Genomic DNA, 24355 nt, shown 5'->3' on the forward strand with positions numbered 1-24355 from the left:
GTAAAAATCTTTGGACCATGGTATTGTTACTAGAACTGCTCGAGGAAAGACTAATGGAACTACTAATAGCCCATATGGGATGAATCTGTAGAGACAGCAGCTTTGGAGCTACAGGTTTTTAGCAATCGCATGTACCACTGTCTTCCACAGACATGAATACGCTCCAAAGAGATTAATGGATGTTATAAAAATTATTTGCTGCTGCGCTTTAAACTATAGACTTTACAATCTCCACTTGGATTCTTGATCTCATACAGCAGCTTAACCTTTTGATGTACGGAGTGGACGCAGAGACCTTCAGATTTCTTTGTGGCGTGATGGGAACTGAACATTTTACAACACATCGTTGGGGCTGGGTAAGACCTTTCCGATAGCTATGAGATTTAACAGGTGGACCGTGTCCATCTTCCATAGCTCGTTGCTTTCGGAGACGGGAGGGAAGAGGGCTTGGAAGGCTCGTGATTGGATTAAGCACACTTCGGGAATATTTGCAGCCTTAAGAAGTGTTCTAGGATTACTCTTTCCTTAGCCCATCTGTCTGCAGTGTTATTTTTCCTATTCCACAGAAAGTAACTCAGCTGCCTGCTGTATGTTTGATTGGAGCAACTTTTTGCCTAATTGTATTTCTTCACCTATCTATAGACGTCTAAGCGTGTGTAGCCTGCTCAGACCACTTGAAGCACCTAGCCCGGCAATATACCAAAATACACTTTTTGTCCCCTCCTCGGGGCTCTCTCGCATTGCCCATCCCAAAGCAGCACCGGACGAGGAGGGAGCCACAGGGGGCCGCCCAATTTTGGCGGACCCCCGCGGGAGCCGTGGGGCAGGGGGAACTCCACGGACGCAGGCTGGAGCCCAGGTACGACCGCACCGGCACCGCCGGCTCCACCGGGGCGCTCCCCGGCTGCCCGGCGCTGTCCCGGCAGCACCTCCCGGCCAACCTCTCGCCTCCTCCGGCCCCCCCGGTGCACATCCCCCCGCGGCCGCGGGCGGGGCGCGGGTGGCGCCCGGCGGGCCCGGCCCAGGGGCGGCCCCGGCCCCGCCGCCTTTGTTCCGCGCCGCGGCGCCCACGTGGAGCGGCGGCGGCTCCGCGCCCGCGCAGCCCCTGCGCGCCCCCTGCGCGGCGGCGGCCGGGCCGCGGGGAGCCCGCCCGGGGCCTTTCAACCCGGCGGCGGGGCCGGGCCGTGCTGTGCCGCCGCTTCCCCCGGCCGCCGGCTTTCTCATGTTTTATCTGGCCGGCCGCCAGCCAGCTAGGTTCCCCCCCCCCCCCCCTTTTTTTTTTTCGCTCTGCCTCCTCCTCCCCCCCCCCCCCTTTTTTTATTTTTTATTTTTTGCACAGCCCCCTCCTGCTTTTTCCACCCACGGGTAAAGGTGGTTTTTCCTCCTTTTTTTTTTTTTTTTTTTTTAAAACCCTCATCCTAGTTTAGTCCGTGGGCAGGACTCGCATAATAATATTTCCAGTCCCAGCAGCTCACATCACAGACACGAACCCAGGACCGCCCCCCCTCATTTTTTTTCTTCCCAATCTCCCAAATCGCTTTATTATTATTTTTTAAATGATCGCGCTTTTTGCCCGCTGCTCCCGCTGCTGCCGAAATCCCCGGCTTCCCAGGGTGCATGCTTCTGGCAAGACCGTGCAGTGTTCTCAGTCCACTTTCAGTGTGTCTTATCTTAATTTGTCCTGATCCGATCTAAGCGCGATAGCCACCACTTGCTTTCAATTTGTAGGATTTTTTCCCCTCCTCGGTTCGCTCCGACTACCCTCGGAGTGTTTCCCTCTCTGCTCGCATTTCCAGGGTTCCGATCTACTACTCTGCCTTTATTTCTTCTTCTCTCTCTTTTTTTTTTTTTTTTAAACCTCCCCTCTCTTGAATTGCTTCATGTTACTAACCATTCCTAAATTGTAGGAGAGCTCCATTCCCCCTCCTCTCCCACCACCACCAGCACCACTACCACCATCACCTCCTCCTCCTCCTCCTCCCCTTCTCTTCTCCTTTTTGGCAGCACCAGGACGTCCGGTGTGGTGGTGGCAGCGAGCAGCAAAAGCAGCAAGAGCTCCTTTTGATTCCCCCCCGTTCCAAGGTGCTTTGGAGAGACCCGGTTCAAAGCTGAGCGGCAGAAGTCACGATGAGTGCACAAGGTGAGGGACCCGGTCAGCCTTCCACTGCTGCCCAGGAGCAACCTGCAACCGCAGAGCCTCAGAAGAGAGGACGAGGCAGACCCAGGAAGCAACCACAAGTCAGTATTCGCGTAGAGGCGTAGAGCCGCAGATCTGTAGTGTTGTAGGCATGTAACCATGTACGTATCGGTGCAGGCGGCCGGGGACGGGGCGCGGGGGCTCCCGGCGGGGCGGGCAGCGCCCGGCGGCGGCTCGGGGCGGGCGGCGGGGCCGCGGAGCCCGCCCGGGGCTTTCGCTATTGTGCGGGCGGCGAGCCGGGGCTTTTCAATGGGGACGGGGAACATGGAGCGGCGAGGCTCCGACCAACCAGCGCTCGCTGGCTCCTTTCGAGCTGGGTTTGAAATTGCGAAAGCGGCGAGCGGGGGAAACGGGGCTCGCCCGGGCTCCCTCCTCTGCGAGCCCTCGCAACGTCTCAGCGTGTGTGTGTGTGTGTGTGTGTGTGTGTGAGTGAGTGTGTGTGAGTGAGTGTGAGCCTGTGTGTGTGTGTGTGTGTGCGCGCTGTGTGTGTGCTGTGTGTGTGTGCGTGTGTCGGGTCCCACCGGGGCTGCTGCCGCCTCCGAGCTTGACCAGCCCAGCCCCTGACTGCCCCTAGATCCTGGGGTTGGGGGAGAGGAGGGTGTCTAGAAAGTCGCATAGGGTTGGCTTTTTTTTTTTTTCCCTTTTCTTTTCTCTCTTTTTTTTTCTTTCTTTTTTTTTTTTTTTTTTTTTCTCCTGGCGTCCCCCCCTTCCCCACCTCCTCCCTCACCCCCGTCATCGTCTGCAGAGAGGTGCCCCCGTTGCCGACGGAGGTGGGGGAGGCAGCCGGAGGGGGCTTGCCCTGCATTTGCAACACCTTTTGCCTCGGCTGCGCCGCTTTCCCAGGCAGGTCGAGGCGCGGGGACGGCGCCCGGCTCCCCCCGGGGCCCCGAAGGGGACTCGCAGGGCTCCTCTCTGACTCGCCAGACCTCAATCCGCGCTAAGGTTGCCAGATTCGCGCATTATCCCCCCCCCGCCTCCCCATCCCGTCCCGTCCCATCCCATCCCACCCCATCCCATCCCACCCGAGTGCCGCTGTCGCATCGTCCGGCACAGCCGCCCCCGGCTCTGGGGGCTCCTCGGGGGCTGCCCGGGGCTCCCCGCGGCCCTTTCCCTGCCTCGGAAGTCGCGGCTGGAAGTCGTAGGGCCGCCCGGGGAGCCGCTTTTAAAAGCCAAGCTTCCGCGGAGCTTTAAAACCTCTCGCCCCATTCATTCAGCATCGGCTCCAAGCCCCGAGAGCCTGCGAGGGGCTTCGGGGGCACCCAGAGAGCCGAGGAGCCGAGCCCCGGGCCGGGGGCAAGCCGGTGCCGAGCCCCCGGTGTGCTCCAGCAAATCACACAGAAAGTAAAAATTATTATTTTTTAAATTATTCTTATTTTTTGGGAAAGCCGTGCGAGCGGAGCCCCTGCTTTTACCGCTCTGCCCTCAGTGCCACTCGCTCACCGCCCGCGGCTCCGTGCCCAGCATCAGCCTGGTACCCTTTCCTCCCCCCTTCACCCCCCACTTTTTTTTTTTTTCCCTTCTCCCCCATCCACCCCTTTTCCTTTTTTTTTTTCTTCTTTTTTTTCTTTCTTTTTTTTTTTTTTTTGCATTTGAATGTATGGCAGAGAAAGCAAGCCGCGTCTCCTTAGCCGAGCTCAGCCCTGCTGTGCAGTGCCTGAGCCCCTCTGCAGCCTCCCCAGCCTGAGCCTGCACCCTGAGCCTCCCCGGGAGTGGAAAAGCTGAAGGGTTTTAAGCTGGTCTAAGTTAACAAACCGCATTGAATTAGATTTGCCACCTCCCGTAGTCCGAGAGAAATGTATGATATTGAAGGCTTGAAGAGTTTTATAGTATTTGTGATTCGCTGAATAAATATTTGGAGTCCGAGCTCGTAGTAATTCGTGGGCATTTTTAAGGACTGGTTGTTTGCTGTCAGCCAGAGGAGCTAGTTAAGAAAACTTTGAAAACAATCATCGCTTCTGCCCAGTAATTTTAGATGTTTGTTGTTGTTGTTGTTATTGTTTCAGATATTTTACATCCTCAGGTTTTTTTTGGCTTGCTAGTGCTCCATTTGAAGAAACTTTAGCGTTTGCATTTTACTCGGATCAATTCTGTTTGCAATAGGTGCGAATGTAACGCAGAGCTGAGAACTGCAGAAAAAATCCCCCCAAATTATTTGTACCCTTGAGAGAGAAAATAGTCTTAAGCTTATTTTCTACTTTTCCAGTAGTTAGCATTGTTTTGTGTTTTTTTTTTTTTTCAAAAGTGTGTGCTAGTAACTGCATATGATAACTGTATCTTGTTATAATGAAATGCAATTGACATTAAATGGATAACTGTATTAATTTTCAAATAATCATTCTTGCATGAGGGAAGCTATAGCCATCTTCTTTTAAAAATGTGTTTTCTCATATAACTAGCTTGCTAGAGTATGCAGACTCTTTTTATTCTTTTTTTGTGTGTGTGTGTGCAATTACAAGGAAAGTTAAACTCTTTTATTATGTAAAATGCATTTTTTTCTTCACTTTGAGTTGTTTAATTTTTCATGTTGCATTTTAAATATTGTTGCATTTATTTATACTGTTAATTCACGTGCTTTAAGTAACTGCTCAGTTGTAGTTTATCATTGAGTTCTTCTTGGTTAGCTGTAGCTTCTTGCCACAATAGCATGTTTTCCTGTATTTAGGAACCAACTGGTGAACCATCTCCTAAAAGACCAAGAGGAAGACCCAAAGGAAGCAAAAACAAGAGTCCCTCTAAAGCAGCCCAGAAGGTGAGATTATTAAAGAGGGAGTTCCTAATGCTGTTTTTTCATCAACTGGTGGCAAAAGAGCCAGTCATTTAGGCTGTGAACTGTGGGGCTGGGACCCTTTTAATAATGGCAGCTACATCATAGAGCATGTATTTTGCATTTGTAAGATTGGAAATAACATGCTGCAGGACGACCCTAGGCACAGAACCCATAAGGGCAGCTTGCTTTTTGAATAGCATACAGATTAGTGGAATAACATAGTGCATTTGATGCATTTATTGAGATCTCCTGTACCTAGTAAGGAGATCAATATTAGGGATATTATTTGCTTGATTAAGGTTTTTGAGAGAGGAAGATTAATTTCTCACCGACTTGCAGACGTTAACTTCTACAGACCAAATCTGTGTATTAAAGCTAAAGTGTTTTGTCAAACAGGTTAATTAGAAGAAAATCCAATTATGTGTTGATGGAAATAAGTGCATATATTGAAATTTACAGCTTTAAAATGTGATGGTAAAGTAAACTGTGAGCTACAGTAAAAGCCTACCATTTAGTAATCACTTTCAAAGAGTTTTTTACTTGCAGTGCTATTAGTCTTCTGAACCACTACTTCTGTTTGGGGATGGGAGCAAACTTGTGTTATGGTGGCTCTGAATGCATCTAGCTATAGTACAAGCTCACTGGAGTCCCTCCACTTAGTGCATGGACTTCACATCACAAATACAGTGTGAAAACGTGCCTTAATTTTATTGGAACTTGGGAAAGCTCAGTGTCACAAAACTGTGCTATCAAGGCAGATAATACCTTGCTGCATGAATTCTTCTAGTGAAGATAAATAGTTGTGTATAGCCTTGGAAAGAAAAACTGGAGTTTTGTTTATGTTGATGGTTACACAGCAGTTAGCACTAATTTACAGGTACTAAATTGGAAACAAAAGCTTGCAAAAGCTGGTAGTGAACTGTACTGCTTAAGTGTACCAGTATCTTTTAAGTAGATCTTTGACAAAATGTGCGTGGAACATATTTGTAGCCTCATCTAATTCTGGTTCATTTTTCAGTATGCCTATGGTCCTGACCATATTAAGTTTGATAGTTTTCAGTGTTATAAATTACTATAGCAACTCCTGATAAATATTAAATTATTAGGGGGTGACTGTGATTTCATGTCTGTTTTGTTATAAGTGTTTTCAGCGTTTGTTTGAGGGACGTTTTCCAACTCCCTTTAAATTTAAAATAGTTTTTTTTACATTCTAAACTGGAAAAAGCGGTATATTCTGTCAAGAAGTTCATGAATTAGTAAAAATGCTTTACAAGTTAAGTATTTAAAATATATCAAAGCCACGCTGCAACCTAGTGAGCTTAAAAATGTTGATTTTTTTTCTTTATATAATAAAAATGTTCCTCAGATTCACTTTAAAAAAGTTTAAATTTCACTCTTCAAAAGGGAGAGAGCAGTTTTTTATTAGTCTAGTAAGTCCAAATGTGAGCTTTAGTATTTTAAATATTACTCTTAGGAGTGTTGGCTTTCCTAGGAGAAATATTTGTAATAAGATTAAATTTTAAGTAATTCATAGAAATGTGTTTTCAAAAGATATTTCTAAAAGAAATATTAACATTATTTCATTTGTATGAGTGATTTGAAAATCAGTTTTAATGGAAAATAACTTAAAATCTTTCATACATATGTAAGTATATCAATTCAAGAGCTTTCCAGATGATTCTGGTACATACAGTTGTTTTTTTTAATCTAATTTATGAACTGAGCAATTTCATTGTAACGTTTTGATTTTCAGAATGCATCAAGTTACTGCCCTAATTAAAGCAAACTTTTTTCGGGTGTTGATATTATAAAAAATTGACCAAAGATCACATGTCTTTTTAGCATTAAAAAATCTTTGAGGGGTATGTAACTACAACTTTTATTTGTTTCTAGGTTTATAGATAAAATATGTAAATGTTTGATAAATCTCCTAAAACATAAAACAGTGATAAAGCCTTCTTAGAAAAAAGTCAGTGATCACATTTCTGATAAATATTTTAGCTCTTTTTCCAAATAGATAATTAAGCCTCTCTAAAATGGTTCAGCTTCTCACCAGACATCTCAAAGCATCTAATACTAATTTTGATAGTTTTTCTACCAGTAATAAGGATGGAAAGATTTTGACACTGTAAGAAAGCTTCATTTGCTGATGAGGGTATCGCCTCTTAAGAGAGTGAGCTATATGTTTGATTTTGTGATAAACATATTTACACATCCATAGACACACATATATTTATTTAAGGCTTTTTACCCCCTGTCTCAACTCTCAGAAGTGGGCTAACTTCAATTCAGACCCTGTGCCTGTGAACATGGGTCCTATACACGCAACTGGAAATTGCTGGAATTTCTGCAGAATAGTGTGTGGCCTGTGTTTTTCAAAGTGAGCTCATTGAAATGTTCTGTAGTGTTCACAACATGTAAGATAAACGCACGCCACTAGCACCCACCGAATAGACATGAGAAGGCACTCGTGATTAATTGATGGGGTGTTCTCTTGCAAACCATTACACATCACAATTAAAAATGCATTGCACAAAGTGGCAGTCAGTTAAAAATACTCGATTGCTGGGGCTTTGTTTTGCTGTGCTTCAAAAAGCAAATGCCCTTAAATCAGTTGAGGGACGCTTTACCCTAGAAGCTGATTGTGTTGTGGATTTAAAATTTCTTGGTTCATGGGACTTTTTTTTTTTTTTTAATTTTTTTTCCTTTAGCTTTCAGAGCTTGTGTTTGGTCTTAGTAAACTGGCCTTGGGGCATCTGAAAACAAACTGTGCTTGTTAGGAAATTAGCAATGTGAAACTTGACAATGCATACAGAATGTTGCAAGACCAATTGGATAGCTAATAATGTGGCAGTTACTCTAATTTTAGGTAATACACGATTTTAAAAAAAAAAAGGTTTGCATATCACACATACCTAACTTATGTTACACAAAGGGTAAGCTGTATTTTATGGAAAAACAAATAATTTCTCAATTGTTTAGTTTTCACGAACAGAACGAACACAACATGTTAGCAGATGAGAAGAGAGAGACACAAAAAGGTTCTTATCACCTTGTACTCGAGTCTCCACAATCAGACTGTTATTCAAGTCTGTGTCTTCAAACAAGTCATTCTGTTATTCATTTAAAATATTTGTAAAAAATTAGCAAGAAAGGGAAACTTTTCTTTCTTTCTTTCTTTTTTTCTAATGAGTAACTTGAGTTTTTGTGGAAGGATCATAGTAAGGATGTTCCTTTCTAGTTTCCTGGGCGTTGTGTGGTTGAATTTTATTTGTAAGGCTGAGTTGTGTTCCCAGCCCATCACATTTCCCTTAAGCATTCAGGGGCTTCTCTTTGTTTAGCTCCCGTAGCTGGGCTTAACAAAAATACTGTATGGGCATAAATACTCTCCTGTTTGGAAGGAAGAAACACAATTGTTGGGTCAAAAACATAAATAAAAAAGGCAGGGGGTAGTAACTACTGTGTGTTTGTTTCAAAAGAAAATGTCAAGGTATCCCAGGAATATCCAAAAATAAAGTCTTTTTTGTAAAATTCGTCTTCAGTTGACATATTGTGGCTTTTGTTGTAGTTATTCATGTAGTGAACTTCACTAATGGTACCTCTACATCTTGAAATACCATTCTCCAGAACTTGTGGAGTCTCTCTGTGATGACAGTTACTACTGTCTCCTCACTACGTGGCCAGAGTTTGGTATGTAGAAAACCCCGTCCCTGAGTTAAGCAGTCCAAAGGTAAAAAAAAAAAAAAAAAAAAAAAAAAGTGCACGTGACCAGGACTCTGCCCTAAATTGGTTCATGAAAATCTATTTGGCTTCTCCATGCTTCATTCATTCTCACCAGCACCAGTCGTAACAGGCTTAAAGGGAACATGAGTTCAGATTTATCAAGGGATTGTAGTATGGTTGTTGCACCTAAAGAGTAAGGGACCACAAATGTTTTGAGCAAGATGGGTAAAGCAGGAGAAGACTGACTCCCATTTAGAGTTAAAATGGGTAAAGCATGACGTGAAAAGTGTGATATGTTTGTATCCAGCCAATGCTTAAGTTTCTTCTAAGAAAGAAAAATGAAGAGCAAAAAGAACTTTTTTTTTTTTTTTTTTTTTTTTTTTGTAGGAGAGGGACACTGCTCTGCACAAGGTCTTTTGGCAGCAGTGATCCTCATGCTGGGACCTAGCAGTTGTTCCACCAGACCTCAGCTCTGGCACATTCTATCTGAGGTCTCCAGATCATTTTGCACAGTGGCTAGAGTTCCTAAAATTTGGGTTCTGTTGCATTCGCAATCTTCCTTGACAATAGATAGATATCTGAAGAGCACGTTCAATTATTTATACCTGTCTTGTCTTGTTAATTGCCTTCAGTAGTACAGCCTCAGCTCCTGCTCAGGCTTGGCCCAGTTAGGCAGCGGGGAGATGCAGGGATGCTGGGCGGTCGGGTACCACAGCGGCTGATGGCAGCCGTTCGGAAGCAGGCTTTGGTGGCATCGTGCTACAGGGCTTGGATGAACTGCAGATCTGTCCGGAGACATGTTAACGACATGGCGGTGGCTGGAGTGGCCATCTTTCTCACTCGGGTCAAAAATATCATTTCCTGTACTGAAGAACAAGTAAATCCAGTTAAACGCGACACAGCAACAATGAAATGTTTATGTAATTGGTTTTAAGAAATTTTATATTATATCCACATATATATAAGTATCATAAACTTGGGTTTGATTACGTCCCCAGCCCTTCTTTAAGTTGGGTAATTTTGTGTCTCAGCAGTCCAGAACAAGAGGATGCCTCCTAGCGCAGCACCGAACGCTCAGGAAAGCCTGACCAAACACATCTCAATTTCAGAGAGTGCTTTAGAGGATTAAGGCAGCAGCTTCCTTTCTGACTAAGCAATTACAGGCTGCCGTGGGTAAGGTGGCTGAGAGCACTTGCATCTTGCTGCCCAAATAGGAATCCTTGTGATCTTTGGGTGGCTTGGGGCTCTCCCTGGATTTGTTCCTAGCTTCAGAGGCAACGCTTCAATTAAAGCAAAGAGCCAACGGACTAGCATGGTTTAGATTATGTAAATACCTATTTAAGAGGAAAAGCAAAGCTTTAGCACTTACGTGTTCCCGTTCTTATTAATTACTTGAAAATGATATGGAGAAACATTGAATTATTTGTCTGATATGCAATAAAACCTTTCTTCAAGCGCTGACATTAAAAGACAGCCTTGTGCTGTTGGAGAAAATACGGGTTAGGTTTGCAGAATTCAAACTAAAATAAAAAATAAAAAATCCAAATGGGAAGAGGGGGAATATTTTCCTAAACTTCACGCCTTTATTATCACTGCTGGACTGCCACTACTCCTTCGTGGTTGTTCCAGGAGTGCTTTGTCTTTCCCTTCCCTCAGAATGGAGATAAAAACATCCACTCAGGAGGTTCCCGTCGCTCACTTTCTGCAGTTTAGTCTATGGAAACCCTCCTATTTACTTACAGAATCGCCCCGTACCAAAACATAGTATCTGGCATGCCCCGCTGTTTGCTCAGCTCACCTCTGGGAAAGGTTTGGTTTTGATAAGGACTCTGGAAATGTTTTTCTTCTGACATGAGGTGGAAATCACATGCAGCAGGGATACAGCGCCATTCAGCGCAAAGGGTCCCCGCTGCAGGGGCCAGGCACCGCCAGCGGCCGGAGCAGCTCCTGGCACTCCCGTGCTGTGCTGTGCTCCGGGGTGGACGGTGGCACGGGGTTTTGCTCAGCTCCCCCAGCCCATCAGGGGTTTTGCTCAGCTCCCCCAGCCCATCAGGCAGCGTTGTGTGCCCTGGTTAAGCTTACAGCTCTTGTCAACCTTTGGGTAGTGTTAATTGGTAGAGCAAAGTGGGTTCAGTTTCCAAAAAGTTAGGTTTTTCATAAAGGGTCTTTCAGTGAATACAGAAGAAAATAAATGGTGTTTATCCTTTCACAATGTGTCAGGTGCAGATTAACTGTTAGGAACAGTTTTAGCTGATCTTTTTTTTCTAGGCTTACGCCCTGTATTTTGTGAGATAAACATAAATGGGTGGGGGCACAAATTTTCAAAACCAAAACACCTCCTTTTTTGCATCCTTCAACTAATAAGGTTGGAAAAAACGAACACTTTAAAAGGCACCAAAACTCTGAAATAGACAGCTCCAGTATGTAGCAAATGCATTTTAACAAGTATTCTCATAAGAGGGTTTCACCTTACATGTAACGCTGGTATAAACGATTAAAGAGCAAGTTTACTCTTTTAACAAGTCTGAGTGATAATTTTGCCCTTTAGGAGTGTGAATTTTATTTTTCACAGCTTTCTTCTTGGTGAGATATTTATTTCAGGGTAATTGCATTTAACTTGTGGTACAGCTTTTTCGTAGAGATTCCTCCCCTGCTTCCTCGTCTCAGGTTCTCTTGCAGAGGGATCTGCTTTGCCTAGCATTAGGTGACAGTGTGCATTACAGAGATTGATCGGCGAGTGATTTATTTAATGAGACAGTTGATTTCTGAGGGCAAATCAAATACACATACAGTTAACTGGAAGCAAAACAGCTCATGGAAATTTGGGAGCACGTTTACGGAGTGCGTGCTAAAAGTGTTCACTCTTAGGGACTTCTTGTGCAGCACAAGTCCTGCTCTCACCGAAGCTGGTGGCAAAATCTTGATCACCTTAGTGAGACAGGATTATTTACCTGACAAGGTGTGTGCATGGGCAGAGCCCATCTAGAGAAAATAACTTGCAGTTCTCATTTTAAGGCCTGTAAGTAGTTTCCTGTAGTGAGCAAGCAGTGCTAGCCACAGTGTCACACAGCGAGTGCATGGAAGAGGCTGGTAGCTGAACCCAAATTTCCTTTAAGCTAAGCTCCAGGACCAACTGTTGGGCTTACATAAATATCACTGTCACTTCTAGGGCACCTTCCATGCTGTTTCCTTCAACCTTGAAAGGGAAGGTGTGTTTTGGAGCAGTGATGGGTTTGCTTAGAGCTTAAGGATGCATGTCTGCCTGGAAAAGCTCACGTGAAGTAGAGGAGTTACTTCCCAGTGTCACGTTCCTGGTGGCAGTCTGTCCAAACACGCTTCATGCACAAACATCATGAGACTAAATGAAGGAATTGTGGCTGCTATAAATTGCTTTATTCAGGCTTGAAACGGGCTGTACGTCTAACATAGTACCTTTAGGTGATGCCTGACAGCCTGTGAAAGGCTAGAGGTGACGCTGTTGGGGTTCTGCAGGTCCCAATCCTCCGTGGACCAGGGCTGGGGGCACCCTTGGGTGCAGGTGAAGGTGTTCACATGGGCTTGGAAATGGCAGAAAAAAATGTAATCACCTTCTGCCAGAAAACCCATGGAGCCAGGGGGAGGCTTGGTGCCACCCTAGAGATACACTTATGGATAATGTTACAGGAAAGGAGTTCCTAGTTAACCAAGGCTGTTAAACAATGCTGGGGTATAAAACATGTTGTGTTTCTTTTCCCTTTACAGAAAGCAGAAGCCACTGGTGAAAAGCGACCCAGAGGGCGGCCCAGAAAATGGGTAGATATTCCACTTCTAATAATTTGATTTATTTTCTGTGTTATAAAGCATGTTATAAAGTCCTTTCTCTAAGGGAACAATTATTTCTGCTTTGTCTGTGAAAAGAGCATCCATCTTCTGTGTCTGTTCTGGTGGATTGACTAAAGGGTTAAGATAGCAAAGAAGTTAACCACAGCTTCCTACCTTTAGACTCTGGTAGTTTGCTCAAGACACTTTACTATTGAATGTTTGTCGGGAGTGAATATTTATGTGTCTCTTATCAGCATGGAAAGGGGCAAAATTCTTCCTTCAAAAAAGAGTAACAATGAGATAACTTGTTCAGTAATGGAGTAACAAAGGTTAAAGGGGCACTATCAGACATAAGAAGGTGATTAAGAGAGGCGATAACATTCAGATGTAGTTTGTACAAGGTAACGTTTAAAAAATCAAAACGTCTTTGTCCCACATTCCGTGGAAATACAGTGTATCTTCCTTAAATCCAGTGAGAAAGCAGAAATGAACAGCAGCATAGTCGCACTTAGAATTAAGCTCTTCTGTTCTTGGCCATCTTTGTGCTTCATATAATTATAGTGACAGTAATACGTTTCATTTAAAGTTTCCTCTTTTCCTGGCCACTTACCCTGTAGATGTGGCCATGGACAAATGTGTTTTGATTCTTTGGCCGTGGAAAGATCTCAGTCTCAGATACCTGAAATGCTGTGTTGTCACTGATGTCTACCTCTCATGCGTGTGTATTTCATGCACAAATACATTTTCAGAGGAGGTGAGGATACCACTTGAAAAATTAGAACGTGTGGAAGGTTGTGGCCGTTTGCTCCTTCATAAGTTTACATTTCTGATTTCCCTTCTGTAGTTACCTTTTCCTTTTTGTGGAAAACCTTCTTCTCTAAACTTCTTTTTTGAATCCATCAGTCCCCATCTCAGTTTTCCAGTCCTGTCATTTTTCCCCTTCTCTGTTCAGTTCTTTTGGATGGATGTTAACACTGCTGTCAACATGTATGCTTCTGAAGGCTCAAATGGCACCAGAAGGTCCTTAAAACTACAGCTGACGTTCTCCAGAGTATCAGCAGCTAAACACAGGAGAGAGGGCTATAACAGTCACGTTAAGAACTAGTTCTGTAGCGTTGTCCAGAGATAAAGTACTCCAGGACATCTCTGTAGTTCAGCAGAGAAAACAGACCCATCCATACCAGATGTGTTGTTTGTGCTGGTAGTTTTTAGATCAGGCAGATTTCAGGTACGTGCAGCAGCTCCTTGGCATTAGGAAACAAGGTGGCTTCCTCAAACCTACCTGTGCTGGTGATGTTCCCAAAGGCGGCTTGCAGCAGGCAAATGCCAAGTGCAGTAAAACATAGATTAGTTACTGCCTGCTTCCTCCCGTTCAGTTCGGAGCTTGCACATGTGGATGCTAAGTGGTGCTGGCTTGATCCTCACCTTGGGTGCAGTCCCAGGGGAAGCAGCAGAAATAGCTGTTTTATGAGAGTAATTTATAACAGGCAAGCCATCTCCACCGAATTAGAAATGCATGATGGTTGAATAGGGATGGTTGAATAGCTTTGCAAAAAGGGGAAATGTAGCAGGGTGAAACGTTAAAAGAGTTTATCTCCCAAGTGCTCATTAATCAGAAATTAAGGTGAGCTTTCAGTGGAAAGGGCTAAGTATAACAATTGTGGCATGTTTAGGTTAGAATGTTTCCCTTTTATTTTTTTATCTTTATGGGGAAGGAAGAATAGGCGGTATCAGGGAAGCATTAAATTCAATATGGGCTGGTTTGGGATGAATAATCTGATTCACAGAAATGGGAATTATTGGTTATTTAGTAGGGATACACATTACTTTGTTATGAGACCCATACTTACAAAAGTTGCACTCATTTCTTTGAAACTAAGGCATATTCTCAAAGTCCTTATTGCTTTCTTGTTCTGTCTGTTGGAAGCATGGTCTTTTTATCTGCTTCTTCCAATGGTATGATTGCTTCTTGTGGTTTTCAGAGATAATACTCATATCTGCAGCTTGCATTGAGATAATTCTGTAGACTATGAGAACCAAACGTGCCTTTTTTTCCTCTCTTTCTTCTCTCTTTCCAGTTTAAATTAGGTTCAGGGTTCCTTCTCTCTGCATGGTGAAATGGAGAGTGATACTGTGATCCAGAAATACAGTTAAATTATTACAAGCCACTATGGTGCCAACTGTAAGTAAAGTTTATAAGTGAAATCAAAGAAGGATTCTATCTAAAAGCAGATGGCACAGTATCAACCTTTGTGTCTCATGTATTCAGAAAACGTCCCTTTTTATCACCCAAACTTCACTTAAGTCCCTAATGATTATTTTCTTCCTTAATCCCATTTTATTTCTGTATAACCTTGATGATAACAGTTCTGTTTCAGTTAAAGTAAGGAGTGTTTGGATTTTCTTTTTCTTGGAGAGGGCAGAATTCTGCCTGGCAGGTATTTTCCTAAGTTTGTAACCCTTTTTTGCAAGTCTGGAGGTTCAGTGTCATATGTTGTTCATCAAATTGTAAAGTATTATTTCTGCTGTTTCCTTCAGTATGCGCACGCAGAGACATATGAGCTAACAGACTGCTGCAGAATTCCAGTAGCTGGTCTTTCTGCCGGTTCAAATTAAGTATTTAATGTTTGTGACTCACAACATATTTATTTATTTATATATTATTTTTTAGAAGAGACGTAAATCTTCTTGACTGATATAAAACTGGGAAGGGGGGAGGGAGAGCCCTAGTGAAGAAGGTAAGGAACCCAGTTTATCGCAGGCGTATGAGACATGCGGTGAATTTTTCAGAGCAATAAAGAGTGCTTTGCAAAGCTGTCAAGGAAAAGAAGACCCTTGTAAGCAGAGCAGACAGTAAAGAGTGACAAACTCTTCTGAAAATAAAATACTCAGCTACATAGAAGAGCTTTCCAAATGTGAAAGGCTAATTGAATAAAAATCCTGAAGGTAATAAGGATCACACAGATGGGAAATGAAAATATTTGGAATCAGAAACACAGTGTCTGCTGCTGGAGAACTCATCTTCACTGTAAGTTGCTGCACATGTGTGAAATGCATTGAAGACTGTGAGTCCTATTAATTGGGAGGGAGGTAAAACTCTTCATGACCTTGGTACTCTGTAAGTTTAGAGGTTTTAGTGATGGAACATGGTCTAAGCTCTTTGGATGCATCTGCATTAGCATCTTAGGTCAAATTGGGAGTGTGCTTTGGAAACAGATATCCTAATTGCCCCCAGTTACTGTTTGCATTGCAGAGCAGTCCCAGAGCTCATGGGCTGGATTCCTTTTGAATGAAACAAAATTGGAAGACCTGCTCCTGTAGTGCACCTAACGCAGTCCAGTAGGCATTCGACACATAGGACTAAGCTAAAGCAAAGTAAAAACCCCTTGAAAGGTGCCTGGCATGGAGTTTGGTCCTCAGCATCAGCCTGTTTCCTGCTGCTGATCCATGTTGTTTGCTAGTGCAGAAATAGCCTTTGCTACTCGGAAAAGGAAGGTAAAGTAGCCTGTTTTTTATTAGCAGAATTGTTTTATGTTACAGGTATAAAGTCATATTCCTAAGCATGCCCAGAAGTCACTGGAAGGTTTGTCTTGATTTCATTAGTGACAGGTTTTCTCCACTGGGATCCAATGCTGCTTCTTGTGGAATCAGCAAATGGTTTTGTCAGTGGCTTCACACAGCCCTGTGCAAAGAGCTCACAGTCAAAGATACTTCATTTCATTTCATTTCATTTCATTTCATTTCATTTCATTTCATTTCATTTCATTTCATTTCATTTCATTTCATTTTTTTATTTGTGTATATCTAGAAGTTGACTGAAAGTATCGGGGCAGGAGTAGAGCAGGAGAGTGATGAGTCAATTATCCTGCTGTCTGTTGTGAGGAAATGCACTGAAAACCCCTGGAAATTTCATAGACTTCTAGAGCTCCCAGGCATCGGTTTAATGGAGAAATCTGAAACCCAGTTCTGAAGTTTATGCTTTAAAGGGTGTTTGTATTTGATTTCCATTGTTTTTGTTATGTCTTCAGATAGATTTTTGGCGTTGTCTGATTTCACATCCACCTTGTTTAACCTGAACCACAGATCCACCGTGGCATGGCAGAATTGCTTAAAAAAACCCAAGGAATAGCCCAGAGCTTTTCACAGCTGTGAAGAGGACTTTGCTGGGAGGAGAGGGAGCTGATGCCATGCCATCAAACTGTTGTAAAGGATGGAAAGATGTGGTTCTGGATGATCGTAATAGGAGGACAGAATCAATTGATTTCCAAAGACAAGATGTGCATGTAAAGCATCTGCATGCTCACCCAGGCACTGACACTCAAGTAGGAACTGTGATTTGTTCAGAAAACCTCTCTGTCTTTCAAGAAATTTGTTTTCTCCTAGATGGTCTAGATAGCACATTTCAGTTTGCTGGAGGTAAAAGATAATCAGAAATGAACATAATTTCCTTAAACAGGAGTTTTAACTGATCCGATCAGGATTAGCTAGCTGTTACAGTATTTCTGAAGCTCAGGTTTTCCCCTTTTTAACGAGGGCAGAATTTCATTTTATACCGAAAGTCAGTTTAAGTTATGCCAAAGCACGTTTAAAAAATCATTACAGAAATGCTTTTTTCTGCAAAGTGTTTCCTCAGATTATTTCCCGCTGCAGTTTTGACATAGCTGACATATCAAGCTGTAAGCATGGAGCGTAGGAGACGTTTCTGTTCCAGCCATTCCAGGAGGCCTGAGCCAGGCGGAGGGCTCCTAATCCTCCTTCACTTGCAAGATTTGGAAAACGAGGTTCTGAATTTTGAAGAAATACCTATCCAGAGACCCCCCGGCCTCAGATTCTTTATAATCTAACAGGAATACCAGAAGAGCCATCGGTGTTTTGAGGCTATTTCTTGTCTGTAATGAGTCTTTGCAAACAATTATTTAACTAGAAGTTTCTCTCTGGCACTGCCATGCTACGTGATGTGCTTTTTAACCAATTTTGCTCATTTCTCACTCAGTGCAGCCGTTTTTGTCTTATGTAAAGGCGCAGTCTTGGATGTGCTTAAGGGCGTGCAGGCTTCTTCGCTAGGCAGTGGAGAGAGAAAGGTGCTCTGCGATCGTGGTGCGTCCTGCCCTCAGAAAGGCTTTGCTTCGGATGTGGTGAATTCCCATCCAGAGATGGCAATCTTTTGCCATTGGGAAAGACTAGCTGAAAAAATAGGCACAAACCTGACTGTTAGACAGCAAAAGCTATGTGAGGGAAATCCCACCTTTGGCAGCAAGCTGCTTACCAGTGCATACCTAAGCCAGGCCAGAGCTGCCATTTTTATGAGAACCTATTTTTGTTTGAGGGAATTATTTTATGGTCCATTTGGAGCAAACCACGACTGAGGTAAAACTTAAATCACATGTATTAGATGATGAATGTAAAAGAAAGTTGCTATTTATGTAATTACAGATACAGGAGATATCAAAGGTAAAGAATCTGTTACTCATACTTGGGAGAATAATGTAATTTCTGTTACTTTGTGTCTTTGTAACTTGACTGCAATATATGTGGTGTTATGGCTTTTTGTGAAGCCCACCATGAAAATTTGCACATGCTGCTGTCATTTTAATCTTCCAAACTACCTTACCTTCTTTGTTAGGGTCATTGGTATTATTTTGTGTCATGGTAATATAAAATATTTTCTGTCATGAACATATTTTACGCCTGCACTGCAGGCAACACTGTCATCTGGGAGGGGTCATCATTTCAGTCGTCTAAAGGGCTTGAAGAGTTTTTTGCAATTATGAAAACCAGGGTATTGACTTTTCCTTCAAACTTAAAGAGTGGATAAAGAGCATGAACTAAAAGCCGTAGAAGTTTTATACCTAGGTATTTACTTTGCAGTTCAGATGTTCTGTAAAAGAAATCATCTCACGAAAGCTGAAAATTTTGAGAAAAGCAGCACTAGTGATTATTAACCTTTTCTCCTATGCCTAGCAGATATTTAATTTTTTTTTTTTTTGCCAATTTTTGTCTTTTTTTTCTATTCAGCCTTCTGCGGAAGGAAAAAAAATCTCCTTGCTTGTACTTGCTTACACTAAAATATGTTCTACATTAACCTGTGTTTGGAGGGGTATATGTCTTCATTTCTCTGAAAGCTTGTCTAAGCAAAGATCAGACACCACTGTTGTCCTTCCTCAGAATCTCCTAGTATATCCCTTGTAGGTGTAAATAGATGTGGCACCATCTATTTCAGGTGCAGGTCTTCCTGAAGACCACAAGAGGAAATTTAGCCATGATCTTTCTTTTCTAAAATAAATGTATATTACCAAAAGGATATTTCACTCATTCTCTAATCTGCTTCCACTTCTGTTAAGGGGTATTGCAAGATGTCCAGTTGATAAGGGATATTGCAAGATGTCCAGTTGAGCTAAACAATGTTTTGAATTTGATTGTCACTTCAGAATTCTTAAAGGAAAATCTTTTATTCTGCTTGAGGAAATTTTAATGGGCAAAAATGCTGAAAGTAAAAAATACAGCACCTGTAGTAAAAGGTAAACTGAATTTCTGAGCTGTTCCCTTTTTATGATCTCAGATAACAGGTGTTCAAGTACTTTAGCAAATGGTTTCCTGTTTGGCTGTGTATTTTGATTTTCATAAGCCTCATTGTCCATTTTACATACAAGGAAACCGAGCAGTGGGGCTGTTCGTGGCAGCATCCAGAGGCATTTTTGCACCTGCGGTGTGTGAAGTCCGTGTTTTGTTGCTGGCAGGGTTATCCGCAGCAATCATGCATCCGACTGTCTGGCAGAGAAGGCATATCAGGTAGTAAAAAGTGCAGGCAGTCATTCTTGCTCCTACAATTCCATTTTCGCTGTTGGAAACGTTATGAATGCAGAAAGAGGAGCAGGGCCTCACCTCCATTGAAAATGTACTCCACAAGGTTAATTGCCTTGCCCAAGGAAATCTGTAGAAGCGCCAGGAATAGCAGTCAGATTTCCTGGCACGCTGCCGTGTGCCTGCAGCTCAAGGCCATCCTTCCTCAGTACAGCTTGCTGTGAGCAGGTTGGGTAGGGGAGGGAAGCATGCTTTTGAATTCTGTGTCTTAAACCAATAGGTGTTTTTTACCTGTTTCTGTAAACTGAGGGATGAGTTTGCAGAACAGACAGTATCTCTAGCATGCGTCTAGCTGGTGGGCAGTGACAGGTAGGAGTAAGACACTGGAAAGATGTGTGTGTTCTTTAAATGCAGGGTAGAGTGGAGAGGTTTGGCACCAGCAGGGGTTTGATACCTGAACCAAACCCAAATATAAACCTGAAAAGTGTTTGAAAATAGTGTGCATATCCGTGGTATTTTCTCCTCTTTGTAACCTAATTACATACAGAAGTCCAGTACCAGTTCAGTCAATGTCAGATGTAGTCACAGTGCCACAGTGCCTAGTTTCTTGAATGCTTTGAATGTGGTTGGTCTGTTTTTCAGGACTAGCTGGTCTGAGCCATAGCTATGGGACAAGGTGATGCCAGGCCACCTCATCCGGAGGTAGTATTTCCATTCCCCATCCTTCTTCTGGGCAGTGGTGCAGAGGGAATGAAAACCCGTGTGATAAAGCGTAATCCAGGATAGAAGGATCAGAGTCAAGACTTCTAGGATTTCTTCTAGTTTCTGGCTAATTACGTACCTTATTTGATGTATCTGTGCCAAATTCTGTTTTAAACTGCACACCTCAGTAATACAGTACCCGTCCAAGAAAATACCAGGTTTACTCTCTGCCAGAGATAGAAAAGGGCCATCTTAGAAATGGCAGTCATCCCCTGTGGGGATGAATTCACTCCACTCAATTAAGAACTCTGATAATAATTAAAGAGAAGTAATACTTTTGACTTTGTTCTGCATTTTTTACAGACCCAAGCAAGAGATGTGGATGCTGAAGGAATGCAGGGTTGATCCTGTCCTGGAAGGACTAGGGGGAGGCTAGTATGGGAATAATTAATATTTGGAAAATGCTTTCAGGTGCTTGAATGAAAGTCATGACATGCTGTAAGTGCAAGTATTATGTCCTCTTCCTTAATCCTGGGAGTGGGTCTCATCTGAAATTGCCATTCAGTATTATATTTTAGGCACAATGCTAGATTTTCAACAAGAAAGTGAGCTTCTTTCAGTAAATAGCTACAAAATATCCTCACCAGGAGGTGGCTTCTGATTTTGCTGCACACAATTTAGAAGGAGAAAAAATATTTTTTGTACCAGCAGTGATGTATTTTATATGTGATTTAGTTAGCACAACTCATTCTCTGCTGTCTTTATTTTATGCTGGGTATCAATTATAAATACAAAGGGAGCACAGTTTATAATAGTGTTTACAAGTGCACCTGTTTTTCTATCCCAAGACCTGTCTGAGATATTCATCAGACTACAAAGGGAAAAAAATAAAAATAAAAATAGGGGGACAAGAATCCAACTGAAATTGCAGTCAATGCATTTGATTGAGATCAATGCAGACCTTACTATTCAAATAGTCAGGTTAGGATATGGGGTGTAGTGGTTTAAAGATGCAGTAGTGACACTGCTGGTAAAGGAGGAAGAGATCTTTTAAAGTCCCAGATTTTTCAGCCTTCAGAGGGAACCCTAAACCAGGACACCAAGGCCTGGGAAGATGCAGGACTGAATGAAAGAGCCATACGTTGAGGAACGTGTAATCCTGGTGCTGTAGCTGGTAATGCTCATAATGTGCGGTTTGTTTTGCATTTTTCTGTTACTGCCTGTTCAGAACCGTTCTGATTTCACAGAAAATGCTTATCAGCTTTGCTGTTTTTGGAGGCTGTTGATAGGATATGATCTCCTTGTTTGCAGTGCAGAGAGGCTGGCAGGTTTCTTCCTCGTTTCAGTGTTGCGGTGATTTCTGTCTAGGAAGGTAATCTTTCTGCTGTGCAAGGGCAGCCGCTGGCCACTTTAAGCTGACAGGCAGGGAAAGGATGTGGTTTCGTTTTCTGAACACAGGCATCCCTGGGCTCCATCCCTCATCTCTTGTAGCCTGCTGTTGTGGGAAATCTATTCCACCTAAGTTGCACACTGCCTCACTAGGATTTTAGGAGCCTGACCTGGAAGGGGATAGCTGCTGTAATTTGCTTGACAAAACCATTCTATTTAGCCTTTCTACAGGCAGTGATGTGAAATAGGTGCAGAGAGGGATCCATTCACCTCGCGTATCTCCATCCCACTCTCCACAAGGTGATCCACTGAGCTTTCATTGAATTAATACATCTATACTTCCTCTCACTGTATAGGGAACCAGAAATGTGGCACTTCTAGCATGCTACTTGGGGTAATTTACTTAGCCATCTCATAAAGATGGATGCTTGATGGAGGGGGACTGGAAGTCCAGCGTTAGTGTAAGAACCTAATTACTGGAGCACTCGGAGATCCAAGGTCCTGAGTACTGCTCAGCTGGGGCCGAACCTGTGTGCCAAGAGAAGTGACGTGCCATGAGCTTGTCTGGGTGAGAACTCCTCAAACCCAGGGCATTTAAAAGTAACGGGGCCAAATGACAGCGGGTAAAAACGAGAAGCAGCCTTGCCTGGTGTTTTAGGCATACACATAGAGATCTGGGGTGAGATTCCTAGTGCTGCTCCTTGTCTGATCTAAAATGCCCACTCTGGAGAACATGGCGTGGAACACCATTTCTGTCTCAGTTTGAAAGTTTAAATAACTAATAACTTAAGACTTAACTAACTTAACTTAACTTAACTTAACTTAACCAATAAGTAATAACTCAAACGATAGCCTTTTTCTTTCTTTTTTTTTTTTTTTTTTTCTTCTGGCGCCTTTTCTCTGCATAGACTTCAGCTTCAAGAGAAAGGCTGGAGAACGTTTCTCACCCAGGGAAGCACAGGAACCGAGGATTAAGACACTCGTGTAGAAGGTGTAGGTTTGGTTCTTCCTCATGTTAACTAATGGGCAGACTCCCTTTGAGCGCTCCCACTCCGAGACAGCAAAGTACGAGTTGGGTTTGAGCACTATGAATGGAATTGTGTTCTGTCCTGGCTTAAAGGAGAAGTCCTGAGTGAAGTTGTGTCCTGTCCTGTAGCTCCGAAGGTTTCTCCAGGCTGTGGAGCTGGACTGTGGGTGGCTGTCAGCTGAAACTCGAAATGCACCAAGTGTTAGTTGGGATGTAAGGCTTACTACCCGAGACTAACAATTCTGAGTATGTTCAGCTAATTGAACTTCAGTGTGCAGTGGGCTTTAGGGTTAAGTAGGAAAATACTAGAGAGCTGAGGAACTTACAGAGTTAGGCAGCTGAGAGGAAGGAATAGATGTGTTGGATCCCATCCTAGAGCACTCTGCACACACATAAGACATTATTTGTATGTTTTAGAGTGTGGCTGCAAAAATTTTGCAGGCAACAGCTTGCTGTAATCTATTTACACATGATTTTGATTCTTTCTCTTACTGGTTCAGATAGTATTGCATGCTATTATTGTACGTATCATAAACTTCCAGGATTTTGGTGATTCAGTTATATATATATGTGTGTGTGTGCTATTTCCGTATCAGCTTTAGGAGGCTAGCAATGCATAACATACTTCTTTATTCTGCTTTTTCTTTATATATATATATATATATATATATACACACACTTGTAATAAACTTGCTATCTTCGGTTTGTTTTATTACAGTCTCCCAGTCCTGAGAACTGTTGAACTGTGGATCTGCAGGGTCAGACTGCAGTGCTGCTTATGATGACTTAAATAATAGCACTGATAAATTACATTTGAAGTAGCATATTACCGGTATATCTGCATCAGGGTCAATGAGAACAAAGTCTGGTCCACAGAGGTTGGTTGGCTCTGATTAACAGTGATTTGCCTGTAGTGGCAGTCTCCATTTTGGAGCCATTAAGGCTGTCGGTGAATTGGCAAGATGTAGAAGTTTTACATCCTGTCTGTCTAAAGTAACTGCTGGGAGCTTAAAAAGCATTCAGACTGGTCATTCCTGTATGTAGAAAAATCATGACTTTACCCAATACATTATCTTAATCCATTTTGACTGTTATATCAATTATCCTAATAAACAGCAATTGGAGCCTTTTACAAGACATAATACAAACACATATGTGAGCTTCACTATTGTGATCTTATCAAAGTTGCATTGTGTTAACATGTTCTTGGGGTTTCCTTAGTATTCACACTGAACTCATTCATACTCTGGCTGCTCATGCTGCATTGTTTCCTGTTAATGATGTTAGACACCTTGAGAAATCTGCTTGGGGACTTTTATTCCACAGACAACTGTCTGTTTGGATCTTAAAAAAAAACAATTCACACAACACATTGACAAAATAATGTACTTGGATCACAGTGTTAAAAATGCAGAGGAGACAAAGATCTCTCTGCCGTGGCATGCACTCTTGGATTCATTACCATTCACTGACACTCATCAACTACTTGGAGGAGGATGAGGTGTATGAAGCAGAGGCGCTTCATTTGCAAAATTCCCATTTAAATCAGGGGTGACCATCCAAGCATGAAACAATTATTTCATCAAGTTTTATATGTAAGTCTGGTTGAGACAGATAGATGAGGAGTCTGTCAAGTGACTGGTGGTCCCTCAGGTCAAGTAGACGGAGCACGCAGCCAGGAGATGCATGATAAAATCTTACACCTGTTGAAGTTAGTGGCCAAACTCCTAAGGACATCGGTTGCCTGGGTTTCAGCCCATCTGCCACTGGTGTGGTGCGTAACTGCATCTGCTGGTTGGTTATTAGCTCTATAAATTATGCAGATAGCTATGTTTGGACAAAACAAGTCATTTGAGGCAGAAGAGCTATACATGTTCCTGTTAGGCACCAGATGAACAGAAACTTCACGGTGACTATCACATGGCAAGGATATTATTTGAATTGGTCT

At 42.8% G+C, this 24355-nt stretch overlaps 1 protein-coding gene across 7 annotated transcripts in view; it reads left to right on the plus strand.

The window, feature by feature from the left end:
• The first annotated feature begins 1358 nt into the window (after nt 1-1358).
• Nucleotides 1359-24355, plus strand: part of HMGA2 (high mobility group AT-hook 2) — a 115924-nt gene continuing 92927 nt past the window's right edge. For 2 of the 7 annotated variants that reach the window (XR_007163794.2, XR_010829544.1), the window contains exons 1-4: nt 1361-2238; nt 4860-4946; nt 12429-12479; nt 14567-14670. Coding sequence is in view for 2 of the 7 variants with exons in the window: in XM_066992612.1 (XP_066848713.1) it covers nt 2128-2238; nt 4860-4946; nt 12429-12479 (249 nt within the window). In the remaining 5 variants the exon portion in view is untranslated. Of the gene's footprint in view, nt 2239-4859; nt 4947-12428; nt 12480-14566; nt 14671-24355 lie in introns of all 7 variants that reach the window. The other 5 variants (XR_007163793.2, XR_010829543.1, XR_007163792.2 and 2 more) reach the window with 4 other exon arrangements.

The sequence above is a fragment of the Anser cygnoides genome, chromosome 1, assembly GCF_040182565.1.
Source record: "Anser cygnoides isolate HZ-2024a breed goose chromosome 1, Taihu_goose_T2T_genome, whole genome shotgun sequence".
NCBI lineage: Eukaryota > Metazoa > Chordata > Aves > Anseriformes > Anatidae > Anser > Anser cygnoides.